Here is a 25,736-nt window from a genome sequence, read left to right as displayed (position 1 = left end):
TCAGAGACTTGAAAACCCTCGGGGGGGAACATATTTGCCGACCTCCCGCCGGTGCTCTGGACACTTCGGGGGGGGGGGGGGGGGAACTCGGCTCTTGACCTCCAGACGAACACCGAGGTAAATTGGGCCATCGGTCATCTGCTCGCACCCGGTTATTACGCCGCCGGTACGGTTTGTCTGCCAGAGCCATCTCCCCATTCGGCATCCATACCGCCGAGGGCGTCGCCATGGAGACGTGCAGCGGCCGCTCTTTGATGTGACGTGCCTGCGTCGGGGAAACAGACTCGCCTCTGTGGAGGGCTGCTGAGGAATGAGGAGGTTTGGCAAACGTGTGTGTGTGTGTGTGTGTGTGTGTGTGTGTCTGTGTGTGTCTCATCGTTCTCTCTCCCCTCCCTCGCCCTCCACCTCTCCCTCTCTTGCTCTACCTTTTTCACTTTCATGCTTGGATGCTCTCTCTCTTTTCCGTGCCAACATTCTTGAGCGCTCCTCGTCCTCGCTTCTACGCACGTCTTACCGTGATTGTGGTTTTGCTCCGTGCACTTTCTGCTCTCGGCAGACGGAGCAGAATAAAAACAGAAAAACCTCGGGAGGAACACGGCCTCTGCAAACCCTTTTAAAAAGGGAGGAATGGAAGCCTGCTGAGGATAAAGTAAATTTAGCGACTAAAAACTTCGGACTGAGCGATATAAATAGTTCTGTGTTTTACAGTAGGAGGTAAAAAGCGTCCCTGTTATATTAAAGAGCTTCTGGGCTGCAGTTTATGGAGCATGTCATTTGCCAGAGGTCTAATTCAAGTCACACATCCACACATGTTAGGATGCGGATTAAAAAACGTCAGGATGCCGGGATTAAAACTCAGGGCCGCAAAACGCTTGACCTCGAGGAGGAGGAGGAGGAGGAGGAGGAGGAGGAGGAGGCCCGGCTTATTTTGAGTTCGGAATGTGCATTAACATACTTTAAAGTCAGTTAGTGAAAAGTGAAAACAGTGAGTTTGAATTGGGACGAGGCCCACGTCCGTCTGTGGAACGGTTCAGACCCGAGTTACGTCAGAGTGAGCGCAGGCCGACAGACGGAGGATCTCAGGCAGCGACAGATGAAACGGGAGAATCTCAGTCTCCTCACAGCCAGAACATCCCCGGGATTCTCTCCTGTGTGACGAAGGATCCGTTAGATCTAAAAGTAGAACCGCAGCGTGTGACCAGAGCTGCTCGACAGGGCTGCGCTTTTTTATTTTTAAGAAAAACAACAAGGAAAACACAACAGAGGATAGAAAAGGACGACGCCAGCAGGAATAACCTCCCTTCTTTCTCACATCCCTCACACCCTCTGGGATTTTATTCCTGGACCACTCACTTCCCAGTCCTCCCGCTTCGCCCCCGCTGCCGCTCCGAGAACGTCCACAGCCACAGGAAGTGGACGAGGCTGATTGCGAGAGCGTTGTGTTTGGCTCCAGCTGACAGCAGCGATAAGCGAGCTCGGTGTCCAGCGATGATGTCGTGACACCAACAGCTGACCTTTGTTGTTATTATTAGAGTAAAGCTGGTCAGTCAGTAGTAGCACAACCACAGAACTATACAATCACTTCTGGTTTTTGTTCTTACAACAATAAACCAACATCTGGCTCCTCTGGTAAGAAGACGTCATCCAGTGGAGTCGCCCTCTGCTGGTCAGTACACAGAATGCAGTACAGGAGTCTCCATCCATCTTTATAAACCATCTATAGACACATCTAAAACCCTGTTCCTACTGGTTTGGGATGTTCCAGGGGAAACACCAACTCTCTATCGATTCCTCACACTTTGCTTGTTTGTGATATTTGAAGACGAACTCTCTGTGATGTGTTCCAGACTCCGGGCTGTTCTGTAGAAAACAGAAATACCTTCACGGCTCCGTCGAATCTGAGCTCGCACGCATTCATCTTGCGGGAGAGGTAGAGTTGCAGCAGCGACACACTCGGCATGTTAAACAGAACCGCAGTGGATCCAGAGGAGAAACACAAACATGTAAACAGTGTTTCACAAAACAACGCCAGCGGCAGCAGAAGATCTCCAGCACCGGTGTTTACATATTCAAACTCCTCTCGCTCGCCCAACCTCTTCCCATCATCCCCCTCCGGCCCTGCCTCCCCCTGCCAAACCTCGCCTGCGTCGTCCAACCCGAGCGCAAACCGCCGCAGCGGCATTCCAGGAGGCTCCTCCAAGACATGGCGGGGATAAATCATGAGGAATAATGAGGGCTTGTTTCCACGCAGGGTGAGGGAGAACAGAGCGCTCACAGACGCTGCGCTCCTCAGTCAACGCCAGCGCACAGACATGGATACTGGTGGTATGTGATTGGGTGGATCTGTTTGCATAGCTCTGATGCAGCGGTGCCAAACTGAATCCTGGATCCAGGCGGCGGGACGACCCGAGAGGAGTTCACCCGTAAAACAGCAGGATGCCGCCGTGAAATGCAGGCGGGGTTGCCATGGTGACGACACGCATAGATACCGCACGCACAAGTAGAAGATGAGGAGGAGAGAAGCTGAGCGACGCCTCAGTCGGCAGCAGCAGCTCGTTCTCACCTTCAGCCAATCACAGCCGGACGGGCACGCTGTTAGCCCATCTCCACCCCCCCCTGCTCCACCTCAAATAAACCGAGGGACGACATGTCAGCTTCCAGTGGTGTTCTACCTCCTCACCAGAGTCCAGCTTTATCTCTAATTTTGAGCAAACCCTTTTCATCGAAGTCAAAAAACTCTTGGTAGCTCAAATCAGAATCGGGTCTGCATGGTTCCCCTCGGCTCTAATAAGCTTTGAGCCTCTTTTAACATGTTGTTTTGCTTTTATCACTCTTTTTACTCACAGATGTGACGCAGCTGTTTTCAGTGAGAGATTCAAACTCAAACCCTTCTGTTGTTTTCCCGCCTCCGAAGAGGAGAACGTTTTCTCACTAACTGTTGATCACACATTGATCTTTTCTACCAGGACAAGATAAAATGCTCTCAGCTCGAAACTTAGGCAAATGTAAGCGATGAGATCAGTTTTGATTTGAACATGTTTCTAGATAAACAGTCTGGTTTCTGCATCTGAGACATTTAAGTTCAAATACAGAATCTTCTTCGTCTGATTTATTACCCCCGAGAAGCCGCAGCCTGGAGTCAGGTACAAAGAGAGACGGACGTGCAACAGAGACGCCTCTGTCTCCAAACCACAGCTTGGGTGTCCGGCCAGATTTCAGTCGCAGCCACAACACCCCTGTCCCGACAAGCCTCCGCCTCAACACAGACACCCACAACAAGCTCAGCGAGGTCGCCAGAGTCTGTCTCCTGCACGCCGCGGGACGAGGACGCGTCCATCGCCCAGCTCCAGCGTTCTCTGGGCTCCAACAACAACTCGTTCACACAGAGACGCCGGCGGCTGGACGGAAAGGAAAACAGAAGACGAAGTGCAGCCAGAGACGACGAGCCGCTCCTCCTCGAAGCCACATCACTGGACGTTTTGTCTTCTGGACGTTAATGACGGAACCGCACGTGGTCACGGGTTCTCACAGTGAAGCAGAACGAGGCCGAGGAAGGAAACACCGACCACAGGATTTCAAGATTACAGGGACGTGGGGAACTTAGTATTTTCCAAGGTGCGATAAGTGAATCGAACGTGTTTCTGTTATTGTTATGTGGACAGTGAGAGTTATATCGTTTGAAAAGGTCATTTCTCTCTCATGTTGCTGCAGTTTCTCTGGCCACCAACAGGTGTCAGTAAAACCACAAAATAAATTCGTGACTGGATCATTAATTAACTATCAAGGTGTAAAATACGACGCCATCATTGAGTCTTTGTCACTTTTCTTCCTCCTTAAAGTGAAATAAAATGATGGTGTCTCACGTCACATGTTAAAATCATTTACCTGCATGACACCCTCGTTCAAATCAGCTGATTAAAACGCCATAAAAGCACAAAAGAGCCGCATGGGGACGACCTCATCGTGCTTCATAACAAGTCGACTGTTGGAGGTGGACGTGGAGTCAGAAGAAGAGACGAGCCTGAGTCCACACGTGTGTTTGCACACGGACACGACTTCTCTCCGCACTTTTACAACCCTGTTTGTTTTCACTCAGGAGGCTTTCGATTGGACGGAGCCAACGTAAATGTTTGGTCGGGATGAGCCCGCGAGGAAATAATAAAATCTGGATCTTTCTCTTTTCACTTATCCACCATCCTCTCAGACACTCGTCCTCCTCGTCCTCCTCTTGCTCCTCCAAAACATTTCCTGCCCAGCGAATGACTCATGATTCTTACTCCCGATTATTTCGCCACAGAATATCTCTGCCTGGGTTTTGAGGGTTTTGATTTCCCCTCAGATGTTTTGGGAACACGGAGCGTTTTGTCCTGGCGACGGCTTTAACGGATGTTTTTTGGGGAAAAGTGGGAGAGGAAGTCAGAGTCGGGGCGAGGTGAGGAGAGGGGAGGAGAAGGGAGACGTCTCAACGTTTCTCCCCTCGGTGCAGTCACAACTAAAACCACTAAGAATAGTCCTGCTGCGCTCTTCCCCTCCGCCCTTTTCCTCCCTTCCTTCCTTTTCATTTACTCGCCCCGTTCCACTGCAGACCGGGATCAAATGTGGTGAGTGCGACTGTGACGAGCTGGAAAAGTGGAACGTGAGACTCGGTGCAGAGACGATGGTTCGAGTTCCTCGGGATGAAGCCACTCAGCTGTTTGTTAATCAGAGCGAAGCTGCACAGTTGCCTGATTAGAAGAGTTTTAACACTTTCTGAAAGACGGACGTCCGAGCTGTTTGATTCCTCATGTTTACGTGTGTCTGGTAAAAACACCTGGAGGAGCCAGAGGCTTCGGGGGGGGAGAAACCAGATGAGACGGTTCTAGTCTCCGAGGATCCCCAGCTTGTCCCGCCCTGTTGCCTAGCAACAGAGCTGCAGATGGACATGAGGAGCACGTTTTTATGCCCATTGGTTATTTAACGTATAAGCTGTTCGATTGAGTTGAAGCCTGACACATTTAAATGCACAAGCATCGGACAATTTGAAAAGCAGTTCACCACTGAAGTGCAAAGAATCCTGGGATAGCTCAGCCTGGAGAGGGAGCCATGAATAAAGATGGACGCTGAATGAGATGTTCCATATTCCAGAGAGCGTTCTGATTGGACGCAGAAGGAGTAAACGCCGCTGAGCGGGAGGTGAAGCATCAAACCGTTAAAGGAGATTTAGTCGTACAAACACCCGGATGCTGAGATGAACGAAGAGTTAAGAGCAACAGGACCGAACCTGGAGTTTTCATTACCCCGAGACGTTAATGACGGGTTCGACCGAGCCAAACCAACCAGGGCTTCACGCCATAAACGGAAATATGATTCAGGAAAATGGTTTTGAAGTCATAAAACTGTGTTTGAGGGTTTGTCACATGATAAAAGAAAACTCGGGGTTTTAACAAGACAGGATTCCTGTTCGATTCCAGCAGAAGCAGACGACATATTTCAGTGTTCAGCTCATCTTGTGTGGTATGAAGATGTTTTTGTGAATGTGAAAGTTCTGCAAAGTGAAAAAGGAACAAACTCTGTGAGCTGCTCTCATGCACTAATAATAAAAACAAGTAAAAGATGTCTTACCTTCACTTCACATTTTCTATGGCAGGACAACCGGCACGCTGCAAGAAACAGACACAACGTCAGACACAACACAAAACACACAAACACAAACACAGCATGAGGTCAGTGCCCGAGAGAGGATGAACATCCTGCAGGTAAAGAAAAGAGGAACGTCCCAACATGCTGTGGTGCTGCCCCCAGGTGGCCACACGGAGCAAACACTCATGTATTTCTACTTCTTCACACTTGAACTTTGACTCACGTAGAAGAGTCAAACCTCAGAGAGAGGAATTATACGAGTGACATATTTAACATCATCACAGGAAACCCACAGGGCGAGAGGCGTTGGTGCAGGTACGACTCCTCGGCCCAGCTCACCTGCTGCCTTGCTGTCTGCCTGGGTGGGCCCCGGGCGTGTGTGTGTGTGTGTGAATGAGAAACAAGTCACTGCAGCGTGGAAGCCAGAGAGTTAAAGAACTGCCCCGGTGGTCTTAACGAGAGGGAGACTGTTAGAAACACACTGTGGTTAATTAAGTATAAACCTGTGTAACGGTGATGAATGGATTAGGTGGTAATTATTCTGAGGTGCTGAGACATTAATGCTGCAGAGAATTCAAATGTCTGGATTCTGACTTCCAGAGTTTAAGCTTTTTTTTTTGAATCTCTTTATATTAACTGACAAAAAGGGATTCTTCTTTTATTTAAATAATTGTAATTTCACATTGCTTTATTGTCGAATCGACCACGACACTTTGACCTTGACTTTAAGTCAGTTGCTGGCTCGCTGCAGCCGCCTGGTTCCTCCGGTGAACATCGATCTGTGACTTCCTTGGTAAAGGTAAACGGACCAAAGCTGAGTTTGTGAATGAACTTAATCTGAGCGTGTATTGGTTTGTTCACCGGCACCAGTGTGGACGTGAGTTTGTACATTTTTCTCCACACTCTGTGTCGCAGTGGGTCCGGGGTCCTCGTAATGTTACGTGTTGCAGCCAGACCCATGACTTTAATGAGCAGAGCACATTGCAGGAGCGCCTGCTAAAAAAAGGCGAGGTGGAAATAGCTCTGCGCCGTGCGTCCTGCACATTCTGCAATATAACCAAACACAATACACTGCCTTTGGGCCTTGTGGTGGCTGTGCACGACTTTGTTCATGGTTTAGTTTTACTGGCCACAAGCTGCCCTGGCAACGCAGCATCGCTTCCTGGGAACCGTGAAGGATGCTCGGATGAACATGTGTCCAGATGTTCTGCCTGTGAACACAGTGACGGCTCCAGTTTAACAGCACAGACACGCTGTCGGTACAGTTTGGTTTTTTTTTGAACTGGACGACTTTAACATTTACATTTTAATGCTGCTGAATGAAAGGGAATGTAATTCTCCAGCGCTGCACTCTCCTCTCTTTGTTTCCTCTGCTCTCTCTCTCCCCCTAAACCCTGATTTCTCTCTCTTTATTCTGCCTCACTCCATCCCTCACCCCTCTCTCCCCTCTTCTCCCTCTTATCTAGGCTAATGCAGCAGTAGCAGCAGCAGAAGCAGCAGCGTCCATGCTAATTTTAACAGCAAATCCTCCGCCAAAGCCCCACACATGCCCGCTCTGTCAGCTCAGGACGCTGCGTTTGTAGATCAGAAGGAAAGAGGGAGGGATGGGGAGAGAGGAAAGGAAAGAGTGAGGCTCACGGCCAGGAGTCATCTACTGTTCATTTCCACAGGACTTTTTCTTGGAGCAACAATAAAACCTTTGCTTTGTCTAATATTAGACTTGGAAACGTGTGAGAGAGAGTGAGGGGGGGAGGGCCGGGGCTTAAACGTGGGGGAGGAAGAGGGGAGAGAAACTCAAGCTTCACACTGTACGTGCACAACACAAACACAAGGGACAGAGAGGATGTGGAATACATATTTTTCAAGTTTTGGATTGTTCTGTTAAATCCCTCATCATCTTTATTTTGTCTACAATCTCCTGCTGCTCCTGAAAATGTTCAGACACTATTTTCCAGAATTCATGTCGGGGAAAAAACCACTGATAAATAGTTTTCAGACTTTAAACAACAGATTAAAGGAGCAAATACTAATAATCCCGTCTTTCTTAGAGCGAGACGAGAAGACTCACACTTAGCTCAGCTTGAACTACGGAGGCAAACCAACACCTCTAGAGCTTTTCATTAAAAAGGGTTTTCTCACAAAAACTACAAATGAATTTCTACAAAACTCAGTGGAGGGATGGAACTCATGAGATTGTGGCGTGGATCTGGACAAAGGGGCGGATCCAGGATTCTTTATCTCCTGATATCTGTGTGTGTGAAACTTGGTGCAGCTTGATTTAAACCTTTACATTCACTCTGTCATCGGCTCGGCAGAGAAAAGTCCCACAGCTGCAGTCCCTGCTTCCATTTTCTCAGTTTCATATTAAAAAAAAGCTCAATAAAAACACGTTGATCTAATATTTTTAAAAAAGGTCTTGAGTTCGTAACCGAACCCTCGAGCAGCTGTGGAACAGTTTCCAGTTTCCTGCAGGTGAATAAACACATATTTCATTCCTGAATTCCTGCTGTAAATTTCCTTTTTGTCAACCGTTGTTCTCGTTCATTCCTTCAGGAGGAAATATATTTATGAATGAACTTCCAGTCCTGGAATTTCACCCGGCCTCCGTCTGGCCACAAATCACTGGTCCGATCTCCCCGTCGTCTCGGATTCCACGTCCCAGACACTCACCTTTGCAGATGAGGCCCTCCTTGGTGATGGCTTGCTTGCATATATCACAGCTCTTGGCCTTCTTGAATGGCTTCAGCTTGAAGGTGTGTGTGTGGACGCCCTCCAGCTCGTCGGGCTGAGCGAGGAAGAGGAAGGAAGAGGAAGAGAGGGAGAGAGAGAGAGGGGTGAGTCAGTTGAGTTGACGGCCAATAGAAACACACTCAGAGATCAGTGATGATTTATTCGTCTGCGGCTGCACATGGAGGTTTGATCTCGGCCTTCGATGGCGTTCGATTTCACATTTTTCATCTCCAGATGTGACAAGATGAACAATTCTCCTCCTTAAAGAGCCCAAGAAAACATTCAGTACTTGATTATTATTTCTTATAACTTATAAAGAACTGTGTGTTTAAGTACTTTCCAGTAAAAAATCTTTACATATTGAATATTTCTAGGATTTAAACAGTTTGTTGGATAAAGCAGGTGATTGTTCTCCTATTTTCAGACTTTTTATGTCAGTAAATTATAAATTCTTTAACTTGTGCTTTCTCAAAAGTGTTACAGACAAATGTATTTATTTATCAATCGATAAAGGGTTTGTCATCAAATGTAAACATCATGTTCTTCGACCACACGTTATCATCAAGACATTCATTTGCACAATCACGCACTTAAACTGACACGGCTTGGTGTGAAATATTGCAAATGCACGTACACGCACACGGACACACACACACACACAGACACACACACACACACACACACACACACACACACACGGTCCGCCCACCAGCGGAGGATGTTTTCACTTTGAAGTTCTCTAATTAAACCACTAATTAATGATGAAGAGGAGAAAGACGCCTCAGAGCAGCCAACAACCTCAAAAACTCGAGGAATGATACACGCATGCACGCGAGTGTGTGTGTGTGTGTGTGTGTGTGTGTGTGTGTGTGTGTGTGTGTGTGTGTACTGTATGCATGAGTTGGGGGATGGAGGGGGGGGGGGGGTTTGCTGGAACATTTTCCCGAGCAGCCTGAGGACAGCAGCTCCAGAAACTGAGCAGAGCAGTGAAGATTGGTGTGAGCAAAGATGATGATGATGATGATGATGATGATGATGGCGGCGGTGACGAGGATGAAGGTGGGTCTGCAGTTGACGTGCTGCTCGTGCTGCAGGAGGACGACGGGGAGGATCCCTCCGGTCCTCAGAGAGATGAGTTCCCTGACGGAATGTGTCCCTGAGGTTTCCAGCAGATCGGGACGTTCCCTCCAAACATCAGAACGTTACTCAGCGTCGATCTGATTATTTAACCTGGAGCGAACTAAATGCAGATTGTTGTAAGTGGGTCACTGATGTTTCATGTGCAGGTTCCTCGACTCTAACGCAGCTGGAAACAGACTTTCTCCTTCGTCGCGAGCGAGTCCATGAGATTCAATCAGGTTTCATGATGTCGCACGAGGCTGTTTAAGTGTTTCTGATCTGCTCTTTTCACAACGTGAAGGTCAAACTCGTCAGAATGCAAAGACAACAAGGACACGTGACGAATTCAAGACGTGCTGCTCTTTTAAAGAAGCAGGCGACGGAGAGCAAACCCCCTCCTGGATTCCCCCTCGTCTCTCTCTCCACCACCCGTCCATCGGAACACGCCGCTCGGTGAGTCACAGTGATGATGTCATTTCCTCTGTGTATTTGTGCAGCTGGGCCGGTCTGGGTTGGGCTCCGCTGGACTGTAAATCTCCTGCTCGTTACCGAAAACGCTGCTTCTTTAATGGTCACCTTGTTTCAACTGTCACCGAAGCAACCGAACAAATAAATCTCTGAGTAACTGTCGTCGAGGGACGTTTCTTTACAGCTCTTCGGTTCGGTCTGAACCCAAACATCAGGTGTGAAGGTTCCTCGGACCGACGCCCCAGAAGAGGTGGTCTACGAACCAATCAGTGGAAAGTATGGAACACATGACGCCTGGTTCCTCCACTTCCCACAATGCAACTCAGCACCTCAGCCTGGGTTGCATTATCCAACCGACTGGTGAAAGAGAGAGTAAACTGGTGCCATCCATCTTCTGCTCCTGTATTCCTCTCTCTCTCTCTGTGCCGCAGTTCATTTGGCTCGGAGCTTTTCACCAAACTGTATTTCTCAGCGTTTTCCTCGCTCTCCTATCTCCCTAAATCTTAATGGCTTTTGTCGCAGTGTGACTCGCTCGCTGTGGAAGCTCCTGAGAGGAGTCGTGTCCGACCTTGGCTGCACGCGGCCGGACACTCGGACGGTTCACAACAGGTGGTGTCCACACCAGCAATGTGCTGATACGTCCTGTACACACACACTTCATGCTCATTAATGACTTCACAGTTTGCTGCTGAATTAAACAGCAGCCAAGCTTTACACTCATTAAAGTGAGATGATCCATCATGGTCGCTGGAGGAATGCTGAGAGGGACGAATAACAAAGGACCAGGAGGGACAGTGAAGTCTGTCCTGTCCCAAGAGGAATACAATTATATAAATGTCTCTGACGTAAAGTTAAGATTAAAACCTTGAAGTTAAATAAGTTTTTGCAGCGTGAGCTTGGTTTATAATCGAGGCTGAAGCATCTTGGTGCCACTCCACAGCCTCCATGTTAAAGATGACCTGGCACAAAGCCGCCGGGTAAACCAATCACATGCAGCCAGCTGTGTCACAGGCAGGCGCCATGGTTACCTGGCTGCCACGGCAACTTGGGTCAACGTGTCCTGTCAAACAATGATGAATGAGGTAGGACAAAAAAAAAACATACAACCACCAGTGTACACACACACACACACACACACACACACACAGTGAGTGTCACCACACCAGGAGTGTAAATGGTTGTTGGACGTCTGCCTCGCAGCATCTGGGATTCAGAGGAAAAGGGAAACGGGCCTCAGCAGCTTGAATAACTCGTAATGAACACAGAGATCGTTCTCAGTTTCTTTCTCGCTCTCTTTTTCTGGAAAACTTTTTGGTTTTCAAGGTGTAAAGTAGTCACTAAAACTTAAGTAACTCAACATTTTGTAAAATATATATATCAGCTGTCATTAGCTGCGAAATCAGATCATTTACAATCATACAAATGATTTGCGAAAGTGATATTTCAACGTTTGTGCTGCAGTTGTCCGCAAGACGAGCAAACCAGAAAAGCCCGTCCTCAGTGTCGTGTCAGAGGGAAAGTCCCGGGAGACGGCAGGGAGAGGAATGGAAGGAGAGTTATGTCGAGAGACAGAAAGAGGAGGACAGCAACAGAGGGGAAGGAAATGGAGAAAGCAGGGTGGGATAAAGGGATGGAGTGTGCAGACTAAGAGCCGAGGATGGAGGGAGAGGAGAGGTGTTTCTTTGAGTGAGTGTGTGTGTGTGTGTGTTCAGTCATATAGACAGGAGGCCCAGTAAATCAAGGCTCTGTGCTCCTCTCCCCCAGTTGCACTTAGCTAATGAAAAGCATCACTACGCTACCTCGACCGCAACCCCACTTAGAGCCGAGATGTGGGAGCAGGAGGGGAGGAGGGAGGAGGGAAGGAGGGAGGAGGGAGGAGGGAGGGGACGACTCTTTCAAAGGCACTGCTCCGTCCTTCTGCTCCGACATGACGCCCGGACACAAATTATACCTGGCACATACAAATGAACCTAAACCAAAGTCCGGTCACGCATGTGTGCACTTAGGACGTATACAGACAAATACATGAGCTCATGCTGATGGTTCCAGCTATAAACACAATTTTACTTAAACTAAAAAAATATTTTTTTAGGAGAAATGCACGATTATATTTCTCAAAAAAGCACTGCACAAAAAGAAATATCAGCAAAACTACAAAACACCTTACGCTCAGTAACAGAGAACTAACTATTTACCAGCTTTACTATTAAAAATACTGTAAGAGCCATTTGTTTGGTTGCTGTTTGATGAAAACTCAAATCAATGATTCAAAGTTTATTCTTAATAATGTGAGGCTGTAACAGTCCTGACTCTTTTCTACCCACATTTGAATTTGCATGTCCCCTGATCTACAACATATTCGACTGCCAAAAGAAAAGCAACACACACACACAACGTCAAGGGTAAATGTTTGTCGTCTGGACTTCCTGTTTACACCAGGTGCATATGTGTGCGTCTGCATCGGGGCCCCGACGTTCAAGCCTGCACTGGAACACTCACATCAACACAAAGTCCCAGCGTCAGTCCCACGAATGCACGAGGGACATGTCTCCTCTAACGAGAACCTCCACATGTGGCTCCGGTTAGTCCGAGGAGAGTCTTTCTGCATGAATCTCAAAACACAATGAGGGGCTCGCTGCAGTGGAGACGTACGGTGTCGCTTTGCGTAACGATGTGATTTGATGCAGACCCTGTCGTCCACTGATCGTTAAGTCAGCGCCTCCCCTGATGTGCAGTAACTGGCTCAGAGGAACAATAGTGCAGTAAATACAGGCCTGTGGAGATTTAGCAGAAAGATCACATGTTGTGTTTTTTCTTATGTTCTACCTCCTGAAACGATTTTGCATCTGAAAGCAAAGGAATCCGAGGAGAACGTAGAAGGAGTGACCTGGCTGATGAGGAGCGAATGAGCCACCTGGGGTAAGAAAGACCACGCGGCCCCACCGCTGGACGAGGTGACTCAGTGAAGTGGAGCGTGAGGAGCAGGCCCCACGGAGAGCGAAAGACGAGGGAGAGAGAGAAAAGTCCTGCAGCCCCACCCCGGCCCGGCCCCCGGCCCCGGGATGAAAACGCGGAGCCACACCTGCTTTCAATTTCCACCAAATTGAAATTCTGTCAGGAACAATGAGCGCCTTTGTGAGACAGAGGGAGGGAGAGAGAACCCAACGAGAAACACAAAAAGAAGTGAAACGAGAACCACAACGTGATATTTGTAATATTCTGTGTGTCTCATGAGTGTTTGTGGATTTCCCTGTGGCAGCGTGGTGGACAACGAGCCCGACGCCCTGTCTGCTCTGCTCAGGGAACTTTCTCCTCTTCGTTTGAGACCCTCGTTCTCACGTCATCGTCTTTTTACAAACATCTTCCAATGTGCAGGTTTTCCACTCAAATGCAGCCTGAAGGAGAGCGAGGACAACTACCTCAGCTCCCAGTCCTGGTCCCAATCTGGATCCTACATTTCCCATCATGCACCGCAGTACCATATTTCTCTCCCTGTCCGCCTGGTCAACACTTAACTGATCCAGGGACGGATCATTCTGTGTGGCAGACACGGGATCAGACTTATTTCACCTCGCTGTAAACTCGTCCTCCGCTCTTGAACTCTCCGTGAATCTCAAACGCACAGATGGTGCATCAAACAGCTGAAAGTAGCCGGGTGGCTGAGGTCAGTGGGCAAGACGCCTCAGATGAAAACACACACCGACGGATCCTGTTTGTTTCACCAGCGTCACTCGGCGTGAATCGATCGGACGCGTCCTGAAATCCTGCAGATTAACGAATCCAAACTTCGACTCCGTGATTTATCTTTCCAGGAGACGGGAGAATAAGAGGGAAGAGTGAGATCTCTTATCAGGAGAGTCATTATTCTGGGTATAACCCTCCAGGGGCCTCCTGCACTGTGATTATGTGCACGTCAGTGATTGGCAGAACAGAGAGTAAAGCCTGTGGAGGTAGAAATCAGGAGAACACACACTGTCCGTCCCTACGTCCATACGGCATGGGAGTATGGATCAGTGTACGAGGACATACACACCAGTTCAGGATGTTTTATTTATGGCTCTGAACACATCGGATCCCTGAGGTCTGACACTGTCGGCCCACTGCCAGATTGTAGTAGATTCCTCCGTCGAGCATCGGCACGCTGGGTGCGTGTGTGTGCACGTGAGGCTGCATGAATGCATCAGATCCAGCTGTAAACATGTGCACGTGAGGGCCGCAGCTGCTGCAGTGTTTGCGTGAGAGTGCGATCGGTTCGATACCCGATGCGGACGCAGAGACACGGAGATCAATGAGCTGCGATCATGAAGTCTCGGCTGCTTTTATGATCGTTAGTCGGCTGCTAATGAAGGTTGAACGCCGTGTTTGCTAATGAGCTCTGGTCAGTTTGGGTCCAGAATAAAGAACAGCACACGGGAACACCTCGGCTTGAATCGAGCACTCGGGGAGTAAATATCTTTGTTCAGACTAAACAATGGATCAATAATTCAAAAATAATTCACAGATTAATCAATAATGAAAATAATCCTTATGTCCAGGCCTCTGTGAGGGCAGAGATCCAGACCCGGTGCCCAAGGGCAGTGCACGGAAGCTGGGTCACGGTCCGGCTGCCGGTGGCCCCGGGGCCCTGCAGGGAGGCGTCCGGTCACATCGCGTATAAATCACCTTCTCACAGATACTGGAGCATTGTTTAGCCAGAGTGACGGCTATCCACACTCAGGGGACGCTCGGATTCTCACAGATACAGTACCACCGGCTGTGCACGCACGCACACACACACACACACGTGCACACACATATGCAGCGGTTGGCAAGCCGAGAGGAGGCTCCGGAGAGAGCTGCAGGGATCTGTGGCTGCGGACCGACAGCCTGTGAGGCAGCTGAAGAGGACATGAGCTCCCTGTGGAGGCTGTGAACAGAAACTGGGTCTGAGTGCAGTTCCATGTCAGATGGAGGTGGACATCATCATCACAAACACTAATATCTGCACCGATATCATCACGGAAGATACGGATCGAACCTCAACTGGGTCTTTCTACGGCGTTAAAAACAATGTTGCGCTCAATCCGTCTGAAAAGTAAAGATCTGTGTCCGCCTGGAGAAGAGAGGAAGCTCTTTATCCAGTCAAGTTATAGATTAATAAATAAATATCTGATCATTTCTTCTGATTTGTCTTGTCCCTGTTTGGTTTGTGTGTTTTTTCTAGTCCCAACTTCAAGTCTTCTTCAAACAGCTGATGTTCATTTAGTAAAGGATGGTCCCATTGGGGTGTGGATACCCTGTGATTGACAGCGAGCGCCGTCCAATGGGTGCAGGTTGCAGGTGCAGGTGGGCGTGCAGTGTCCTCCAGCTCCCAGTCAGGCTCCGCCCCCTGCTCCTCCAAGTATGGTCACTTCGCCGATGATGACGCCGCCGTAAACACACCGGGATTCGTTAGCCGGATTAATCTCCTCCCTCAACGCAAGCTGATCACTTCTAATACACGCTGGGCCACACACACATAGATGGAGAGGTGACACACATACACACACACACACACACACACACACACACGGAGAGGTGACACACACACACAGACACACACACACGACAGACACAACACACACGGAGAGGTGACACACACAAAGGCGTAACGGTCTTATCAAAGGCTGATTGATTTTCAGAGCTCTCAGCGGATTCTCAGTCAATAAGAGACTCTGTTGGACAACTGAAGACATGATGGATCCACCGTACATCTCAGCCTGCAGAGTTCCAGCTGCACTCGACCACCATAAAACAAAAGAGTTATTATATTATATATTTGAAATATTCTTTACTCCGCAGCAACTGATATCAACTAAAACCAACGGAAAACCACGAGGAAGCAAAATAACAATATTAACAAGCTGCAGACACAAAACCAGCTCTGCCTCAGTGTGGAGTGAAGAAGTTTGATTGAACTTTATCATCATCTAAAACAGAATAAACCAAACAAGATGTGTATTTACTTAATTCAAGTTCCATATATTTGTGTTTTCTTTTTATTTACAGTTACTTATAATAGAGTTTATGGTCAAACTGTGAAATATCAAACCCTCAATTACATTTCATTAGGGGATTGATAACGACATCTTAGGAATGATTGATATTGATTTTAGATTTCTTTCACTCTCATATCGGGGGATGCCAATAATCCATATTGATGGTGAAGTGATCAGGTTGTGAGCTTTAATCCACAACGTGAAAGAGCTTTAAAACTCTGCAACATCAGAAATGCCTCGCCGTTCTACAGTGAAGAATGAAACGGTCTCCACAGGAACAGGAGAACCTCCGAGGTGTGTCGCTCGGCACCAGCAGAACACCACAGACACAGGAGATTCTCCACAGACGGTGTGGAACGTGTATCGGCGGCGGTGCTGTGTCAGATAACGTTTATCTGTTGTTATTTGTAGCGCGGCGTCGTAGCATACTGCCGAGCCGTAATGAGCTCACAGACGTATTTTGCCGGCGCTGCAGGAACTCTCCTGCGTTTGTGGCTGTTTTCTGTCGGCTTGTCAAATCGAATATTCTCTCTCTGTGCGTGGGGCTGCCTCAATTATTAATAGCATGTATTTGAGGAGCTTTCTCAGAACGGGCCTCTCGCACGTCACTCAGCTTTCCGCTCGTTACTCCTCCCGCTCTCGCTGCTGATGTCACACCTCACGACACTCGTCACTCTTTCCGGCCCTTCCCTTTCCCTCCTCGCGTCTCTCTGTCATCGATGATGTTGGATGTGACGAATCCCATCTGAAGCCTCCGCTTGCATATGAACTGCGTGGGAGCTTCTCCTCCCATCCTGCCTCTCCCCCCCCCCCCCCCCCCCCCTTGCATCTAATGGCTCCACTCCGAGCGCCAGAAAAGTAGGAACAGATGCTTCATTTAACACTTGGGTTGCCATCATTACGCGCTGTGTATACATTAAACCACAGAAAACGGCTATGATCCACCTACTTCTCCGACAGAGGATGGTGTTACGCTTGCAGCTCAAGCATAAAAACCCAGGTAATGAAACGTGTTAACAGAAGAAAGGCCCTGGTGTCTTCACGCTAGCATACGAGGCTCAGTTTCGCAGGTCACAGGTGCAGCAAGAACACAACAGCTACACAGGAACTAAAACCCCATGTTCTCAGGTCAAATCCAGAGTCACACGCAACTTCTTCTTTCCCATGATGCTGCGTGGAGAGCCCCCCCCCCCGGTTCCTGATACACTCCGTCAGTCCCAGATAGGACGAGAAGCGAGCAGCAGCAGATTAAATTATACAGGAGAAACCAGAAATAGCTCGAGTGCCGAGGCCGCATGGACTCGACGCAAGAACACGCCGAAGCGAGTCGCCACAGAGCAGTCAACTAGATTAGTCCTGCACGGATCACCGAGCGGAGCCGGCTACTGTAGGTCGGCCCGTCGGGCTCATGCAGCTCCGGCGAGGACGAATGAGAAGGGACCGCTTGACCTTTAGGGACCAAAGCAGGACGGACGACAGAGGAGCTATCGAATACACAGATTATCTTAGAATGAAGTGGTTTCCATTAGTTATTCTAAAGTAAAAATATACTGAGATGGAATAGTCATTTTTAAGTTGTAACAAATATAAAAAGTGGTGAATGGTCTTTATAATGAATATTGTATTTAATTTGGGAGATGGCAAGTTTTTAACATCGTAAATTAAATATTTGTGATGGCGGCGTTTCAAAATCTCAGTTAGAGTTGATTAGAAAAAAGGTTTTTCAAGTTTCAGCCAAATCTTTGAATCCCTGACACATGAAACGCCTCCTGGAGCTGGAGGTGATGCTGCAGTGTGTCCCCCCCCTCACCCCTCACACAGGACAACATCACAGACTAGATCAGGTCCTTCATAGATTAGTCTTCTTGAAACCAATCGTTTTCCAGGACCACGTTGACCTTCTCCTGACGACCGACCCACATGCACTCTTGCATCCATCCCCGAGTTCTTACCCAAAACATGCAGGAGAGGCAAACCCACGTCCTGGCCCTTCCTGCCAGAGCGGAGGGCAGCGACAGAGACACGGAGGGCATCTTGAAAAGAAATAAAAATAAAAAAAACTGCCACCCGTGGACTCTCCCAGCCTCACGACAGAATCCACAGTATTCCCAGAGATTCCCGGTGGTTCCACGCAGGCTTGCGGTGACACGGATCCATGCCAGACATGCGAGGTGCACGGAGGGTGGGGAAGGAAACGCTGCTCTGGTTTTCTCTCAGTCCCTCATCTCAGCTCCCTCCCTCCCTGTCTTGCTCTGCGCCCTCCACTCCTGCTCCTGCACTTTTGTTCACTCTCTCACTCCTGCCCTCCTCTTGAAGAGAGTGGTAACTTTATTCCATGAAGTAAAAGGGGGGAGGTGAGTCCTGGGCCTTTATTTTTCTCCTTTCCAATCCTCCCCTCTCCTCAAATGATCCTTGTTAGTCCCTCCTTTCTCCCCCTCACACACACTCCATTCATTGACCACCCTCCACCCCTCTGGCTTCCTTGCATCGCATACCTCACCTCTCCTTCCCTCCACCTCTCCTCTGCCAGCATGCTCGCTCATGTCTGCGCTAATGTCACTTAAATTTTTCATCGGCAACCCCTTCCTGCTTCCAGATCTCCTCTGCTCCTTCGAAATATCTGCAGGACTGTGACGCAGCCGAGTGGTCGGACAAACTCGTGCAGAACTAACAGGTACCTGCTGCAGAAGTTGTTGGCAGCGTATGAAAACAAGGAACATGTGGAGGCTCGTGCACGGGTCCTGTTCATCACATCATGTAGGGTTTTGCAGGAAAACGGACATAAGTTCTTCTGAAAAGCCATAAAAAGAGAAATTATCCACTTTTTCTTTTCATGCAGGTTCATTCTAACTGGATCTGACCTGAAAGCTTCACAGGGAAACTCCGCCATAAGTCCTCACTCATAGATATCAGTCCTCTCAATGTGTCTGATTATCTTCATCAGGATTCATGAATTAATGTCTGAGGAATCAGGGAAAATCTGTGAAACATAACCGTCACGGTGGAGGTGAAAAGGTCAAAATGCAGAAGAGAAGTCACATCTCCACTTGTGCTTCTGCCTTCCTGCCTTTCTACCCCGGTGCGTCATGTTCGACATCACAACTGAGGCGCTCCCCTTCGCTGTTGCACGTACACAAACATTCACGGCTATTCAACGCACCAACGCCCGGAAGTTCAATGAGCACCAGAACGTCTAGATTAGAAATTAGCGCGTCCACCAGGGTGTCATGTTTCCATCACTGTCACTCAGAGCCGATAAAAAACACTGAAGTTACAATACAAACTTGAAAACTGACACAGGATCAGCTTCTGGCCTCTGCGTGCTGCATCTTCCCATGTTCCCTGCGTGTGCATACAGGGAACATGCGTGAGGGATGGCTTTATGCGTGTGTACATCCATATAACGTACAGCACTGAATCAACATAATATCAGCGGTGCAGACACATTACATCACTCCACAGTCAGATCCATAAAGGGCTAAGAGCCAATTCATTTTGAGAAAACACCCTCTATTGATCCCTGCTGCACTCCATCACTTCCACTGTAACAGTTACCTCCGTCCATAGGCCGAGCTGACACATAATCTGTGTGTGTGTGTGTGTGCGTGCACTGTATTTACATAATGTCAGCAAACAGCAGAGTGTGCACACGTTGCAGGATGTTACTGGTTGTGCAGCAGCAGCCATGTTCACTGAACTGGTTTTTAAATGGATTTGTGTGTGTGTGTGTGTGTTTGTGTTTCCCCGCAGCCGGCTGCTCTAAACTGGGTTGCTAGCAGCCTCTAGTGGCCTCCAACCCACCGTCCGACACCCACTGCAGATTGTGGTGCACATGTCGACACACACACACACACACACACACACACACACACACACACACACACACACACACACACACACACACACACACACACACACACACACACACAGCTCATGCACGCAGCTCGGGTTGTTGTCTTTTTCTGTGCGGGTGCAGCCAGAGGAGCCGTCTAAGTGATACTTCACTACCTGCAAAAAGCATTGATTTTAGAGCTGCTATTGGGAGTGGTGTGTTTTCTCAGTACAACATTTTTGCACAGTGAGGTCAGGTTCTTATTCCCTAATTCCCAATGCAACATGCCGGAGCTCAGTGAAAACACACACACACACACACACACACACACACACACACACACACACACACACACACACACACACACACACACACACACACCCATGCAGAGGGGAGTTTAGACAATCACGGGGCGGCTCAGGCTATTGGCAAACATGCTAAAGATATTTAAAGGTTTTATGCACATAGCGACAAACGCACACAAGGAGCAACAGCTGCAGCAGAGGAGAGGAGACAAGAGGAAGAGGAGAGGAAACACGGGAGGAGATGAGAGGAAGACGAAGAGGAAGGGGAAATAAGTGAAGAGAGGAGATGCGATGAAGAGGAAGAAGGAGAGGAGACGAGGAAGATGAAGAAGGAGAGGGAGAAGAGGAGAGGAAACAAAGGAGGAGAGGAGACGAGAGGAAGAGGGAGAGGAGATGAGAGGAGGGGAAGAGGAATAGGAGAGAGGGGATGAAAAGATGAGAGGAAAAGATAAGAAGAGGGAGAGGAAGAGAATAGAGGAAGAGGAGATGAGAGGAGAAGAGGAGGAGAAGAGAAGAAGAGATGAAGTATTCCTCCGTCTCCTCCTCTGTCGCTGGAGAATCCATCACATTAAAGCTTTAATGCTAAAATAACAAAACATCCATCAAGCTGAACGCCGGCCCAGAAAACACTGAACCATTCAGACTCTGCGGGAGCAGAACCTGCTCGCCGCTCGCCACGGCCGACACCTCTCAGCGTGAGAGCCTATTGGAGCGTTTGATAAATACAACGAGCAATGAATGAGGTTTTCATGCATATGCTGGAGAGGCAATCTGGAGCGAGAGAATAAGGAGCCATTCAGCGGACAGGTTTCCCATCAGCCTCTTCTCTTTTGGCTGTCCGCAGCACTGCCTGATGGGAATTTACTGCCCGAGGAGACATTAGTTAAATAAATGGGGAGGCAAGTAAACATATAAATACAGAGAGGAGAGAAGAAGAGAGGGAACTAAGGGTGAGGAGGAGGATTTAATGAAAAGGAGACAAGAGGAAGAGAAACATGAGGCGAGGAGACACAAAGAGACGAGGGAATTCGGTGACAGAAAGGAAGCAAGAGAAGAGAGGAAAGGAATGGAAAGGAAACAGTGAGAGGAAATAGAGGAGACATGAGGAAAGGACATGAGATAAAGGAAAAGAAAAGGAAGGGGGTAACGATGAGGAGAAGGAAAGGAGAGATGAGGAATTGAAATCTGATAAAAGAAAGAAAAGGAACAGGGGAGAGAGGAGGAGGAGGTAGGAGACAAGAGGACATGAGGAAAGGAACAGAAAGAGTGAGCAAGGAAAAGAAAAGGAAGGACAGGAAATGAAAGGACAAGAAAAACAGGAAGTGGAGAGGAGAGAGGAAGAAAGGGAAGGAAAGGAAGGAGACACTAGAAGAAATGAGGAGAGAGAGAAAGGAAAGGAAGGTAAGGAAACATGGGAAGTGCAGAGGAGAGAAGAGGGAAGGGAAAGAGAGGATTTGAAATTGGAAAAAAGAAAAGGAACAGGAGAAAGAAGAGGAAAGAGACAAGGAGAGGAGGAGAGGGAGATGAGAGGACACAAGGAAAGGAGACACAGGAAGTGAAGAGGAGAGGATTGGACAGAAAGGAAGAGCATTTGAAAAGACAAGGAGACAGGATGTGAGGATGAGAGAGGAGGAGAGGAAGCTCCATAGAACCACAATAGCGTCACCATAGTAACACACATGGAGAAAACACCACATCACGGCTCTGCCTCTCTCTCTCTCTCTCCCTCTCTCTCTCTGTCTCCCTCTCTCTCTCTGTGTCTCTCTCCCTCTCTCTCTCTCTCTCTCCCTCTCTCCCTCTCTCTCTCTCTCTCTCTCTCCCTCTCTCCCTCTCTCTCTCTCTCTCTCTCTTCCAGAGCACCCCCCATTCATAGTCAAACACAGCACATCTCCTCCTGTAGTAACCCGGCCCTGTCGTGCGGGGACTGCCGCGTGAGCCCCGTTGCCATGGAAACTGAACACCTCGCGGCGGCCCTCGGAGGGAAGACACACGGAGTCGTACCTCTCCACTTTCACCTCCCTGCCGGTCACGTGGCGAGCTCCGAGTGCCGCAGCCGGAGCGACGCAAACCCGGCGGCGACTTCAAAATCACGTTCGCGGGCACAAATCATTTCAAAACTCGCTGCTGAGGTCACTTGACAAACTTTAAAAGTTAGATTTAATGTTTAAATCCGAGTTTATAAAGGGAAATTTGGGTTTTCATGAGGATCCCACGCGTGGATCTGGCTTCTCTGATGCAGAGTTCACACGTTTAACAAAGAGGTGACGATCGTCAGTGTAGCAAGTGGACAGACTTCCCGCTGCAGCACGAACATATTCACATTTCTCTTATAGAAACCAACTTTTCAACGATAATCTGGAACAACGTGGATACAAGAGAGATTCATCGAGAAAAAAGAAACTACCTAAAAGGAAAATACCTAAAATAGGTTGATTTACTCTAAAAATAAGTTGAAATCTTCTTGGAAAATGACAGAGGACTTGAACGTGGACATGAATGAGGTCTTCTCTGTTGTGGGGCTGCAGGAATGATCCTTCTGAGCGGAGCTGACTTCACAGGTCGGAGGGATGAAGACGAGCCCCTCGCCTGAATAATGAGGCCGGGGTCAGTTTGAAAAAAATGGTGCAAGAGAATTCCTTCACCACATCGATTCAAGCGAGCGCCGCTGAGAGCGAGAGGAAAGCTCACACAAAAGGAAACGAGGAAAAAAAGGCCCGAGCTGAAAGCTGAAAGCTGCGTGAATGAAGGTAATGTGGATTCATTGTTTAGGGTCAAGGGGATGTGCGTATAACAAGTGTGTGTGTGTGTGTGTGCAGAGGCTCCACGCACATTTACACACACACACATACAGGCGAGTGCGACAGGGGGGAGTGTGGCGGGAACGAGCGTGGTTGTGGAGATAAGGAGCTGCGGCAATGGGGCGGGTGGGAGGGGGCTGCTGCTGCTGCTGCTGCTGGTGTTGGTGCTGGTGGGAGGGTGTTGGGGCTCAAAGAGACGGGCGGCTGCAGCAGTGCACGCTTCGGCGTCACCGACAGCTAAACCCCCATCGTCGCCAGACTTTATTACGCCAACGCCGCCCAAGCTAGAGCACCGCAACCCTCGAGTTTCCACCTGGATTGGTGGAATTAGCCAAAGTTGAGGATGTAAATATAGAACATGACGACACATGTGAAGTCCTGAGAGGTGTTTTGACTTTTAGAGGGTATCTGAAGTGGTGGGACATTATTTCTAAAACCTGCTGAGGACGCAGTGCATTACGCTGATTGGCTCTCCAGCCTGAGGACGACTGCTTTGCTCTAGAGACGCCTGTGTCGTTTAAAAAAAAAGAGAAAATCGCCCCCAAAAAACGATCCCACCCATCGCCATTCACCAGAGCATCACCTCAGGCACCGTCCCCCCATGTAAGTGCGCATGTTGGAGCGTGTCCGAGTGAACGGGGCCGTTTAGACGAGCCGGAGTTGTTACACATGATTGATTATCTGCAAGAGAAAAGCAAAAAGGGGAAAGATTGCAGTGCAGGTTTGGGTAATAACGTCGGCTCCGGGGAACCAGACAAAGGAAGGAGAGCGTGTGTTTGGCTGATACCATTCACTGAACTCAGATTGGCCTTTCCTGCTCACACACATGTGCCATATACGACCAGCGGAGATATGATGCAGGGATGAAAAGCCCACTAGATCTAAAGCCTGCACATAGCACGGCGTGCACCAGCAAGGGGGCGGACAGAGAGGAAGAGCTCCTTCCTGGGGATACGCAAAACCCCCCAAAATAATGGTGCATCACAATTCTGCAGTTGTGAAGGCAAGGTGACCCGATGTACTGGGAGAAACCGACATTTTGCTCCAGGTGGTTTCTGCAAATCCCAAAAAATCTGCTCCCCTTGGTTCCCCGGCTTCTCTATGTGGAGCAGCCGCCTGGAGACCACTTGGAGATGTAACACTGACCTTGAACCAGCAACTAAGAGGGACAGCGAGCAGCCCTCCAGAGCCCGTGGTCCGTGGCGTTTTCACAGCTACGTCATTTGGTGGTCTAGGTGAAGCCGGCTGCTGAGTGGCATGATCGAGCACAAGGCCCCTCCAGATGGAAATGTCATGCAGGATGAGGAATCCAGATGTGCTTGATATTGTGAAAGAAAGTCACCTGCACGGGCTGAGGTGACACATGAAAGATGACATGTGCAGAAGTCATCCATGCCTCCCCCATCCTCCCCCTCCCTCCCTCCTTCCCTCCCTCCCTCCTCCTCCCTCCGTGGAGGTCTTACCTTGTCTCGCTTGGCCCCCCGCAGCGGGAAGAAGCAGGCGAAGAGGAACTTGCCCCAGCTGATGACGGCAGCCAGGCACCAGTTGAGGCGAGCCATGCCTGCGTCTGTCCCGTCTCGTCTGCCAGCCTCTTAACCCCCCCCCCCACCACCACCACCTCGGCTCCGATTTAGGATCCTGCAAAGCCCCCCCCCCCCAACCCACCAGAGACAGTGGACCCTCTTGTCTTTGTCCCCGGAAAGAGAAGAATGTAAACGACTGGGGATTTATTTTCCTTTCAGTTTTTTTTTAGGGGGGCTACCTGTGTGTCTGCAATTCCAATTTGTGGATTTGCAAGAGGGGGAGGGGGGGGGGGGTGCTGGTGGCGTCCCCGAAATGGACTAGACCCTCGGACGGTGTAGAGGGTCCCGGAGCATCAAGAGCCTGAAACTGTCCTCCTGTCTTCCCATCCGTCTGTCTCTGGCTCCCCCCGTCTTCTCCACAGCGAGATGAGTCAGTCCTCAAAGTGTGATGAGCACCGTCGGCTGCATAATGCGAAGAGCCTGTCGCTGATCGACGACACTGTTACACATATACACACGCACAGTGCATGCTGACACGTTCACGCACACTCATGCACATGTACACTCGCCTGCAGGAAAAGAAAAGCAAAGAAAAGACGCTGTCCTGGCTCATACATCCACAGGCAGAAGAGCCCCCCTCTCATCACACGGCTCCCCTCTAGGCTCAGGATCCCCGGTGCTTCGCGCTCACACACTCCTCTCTCGCTCGCTCTCTCGCTCTCTCTCTCTTTCTGTGTGTGTCGCTCTCTCCAACACACACATGCACTGATGCTGCAGCACTCACTCAGCCAGTGTGGGAGGAGGGGAGCGAAAGAGTGAGGAGGAGGTGGGATGGGGGGGGGGAGAGAGAAAGGGAGAAATGACTGGGAACAGAACGGCTGAAAGAGAAAGAGAGAGAGAGCGAGAGAGAGAGAGAAAAGAGAAACAGACGGACAGAGAGACGGACAGAGTGTGTTCAGCCTGTGTTTGTGTTGCAGAGGAGGAGATGCTGAGGAGGAAAGTGCGCATCAAGTAGGGATCACTGACGACTGAGAGTGAATGGACGAGTCAAAATGGACGGATGAGAGACATAAGGAGACGAATGACAAAAAAAAAGGGACGGCAGCGAATCGCAGGAGAAGGAGGAGGAGGAGGAGGAGGAGGAGGAGGAGAGGCAGGAGGGGAGAGAGTGTTTGAGAATATTGAACACACACACACACAGCAGCATGCGCAGTGCACACACACACACACACACACACACACACGCAGCAGCCGTCACGGTGCACGGCTGATCCAAGGCAAGCGCAGGGTGAGATGATTGTGGAGAATTGGGTCGAAGGGAGAGA

General features: G+C 49.2%; 1 protein-coding gene across 4 annotated transcripts in view; it reads right to left on the bottom strand.

Moving 5' to 3' along the window:
• tns1a (tensin 1a) overlaps positions 1-25,269 on the bottom strand; it is a 62,999-nt gene extending 37,730 nt beyond the window's left edge. For 3 of the 4 annotated variants that reach the window (XM_034612937.1, XM_034612946.1, XM_034612955.1), the window contains exons 1-3: positions 24,352-25,269; positions 8,290-8,404; positions 5,602-5,639 (exon numbers count right to left, since the gene is read on the bottom strand). In XM_034612937.1, the coding sequence (XP_034468828.1) occupies positions 5,602-5,639; positions 8,290-8,404; positions 24,352-24,447 (249 nt within the window). In that variant the 5' untranslated portion in view covers positions 24,448-25,269. The remainder of the gene's footprint in view (positions 1-5,601; positions 5,640-8,289; positions 8,405-24,351) is intronic. The other variant, XM_034612964.1, reaches the window with a different exon arrangement.
• Positions 25,270-25,736: the final 467 nt, after the last annotated feature.

Source organism: Hippoglossus hippoglossus, chromosome 2 (assembly GCF_009819705.1).
Source record: "Hippoglossus hippoglossus isolate fHipHip1 chromosome 2, fHipHip1.pri, whole genome shotgun sequence".
NCBI lineage: Eukaryota > Metazoa > Chordata > Actinopteri > Pleuronectiformes > Pleuronectidae > Hippoglossus > Hippoglossus hippoglossus.
This window is presented reverse-complemented; position numbering and strand designations above follow the sequence as displayed.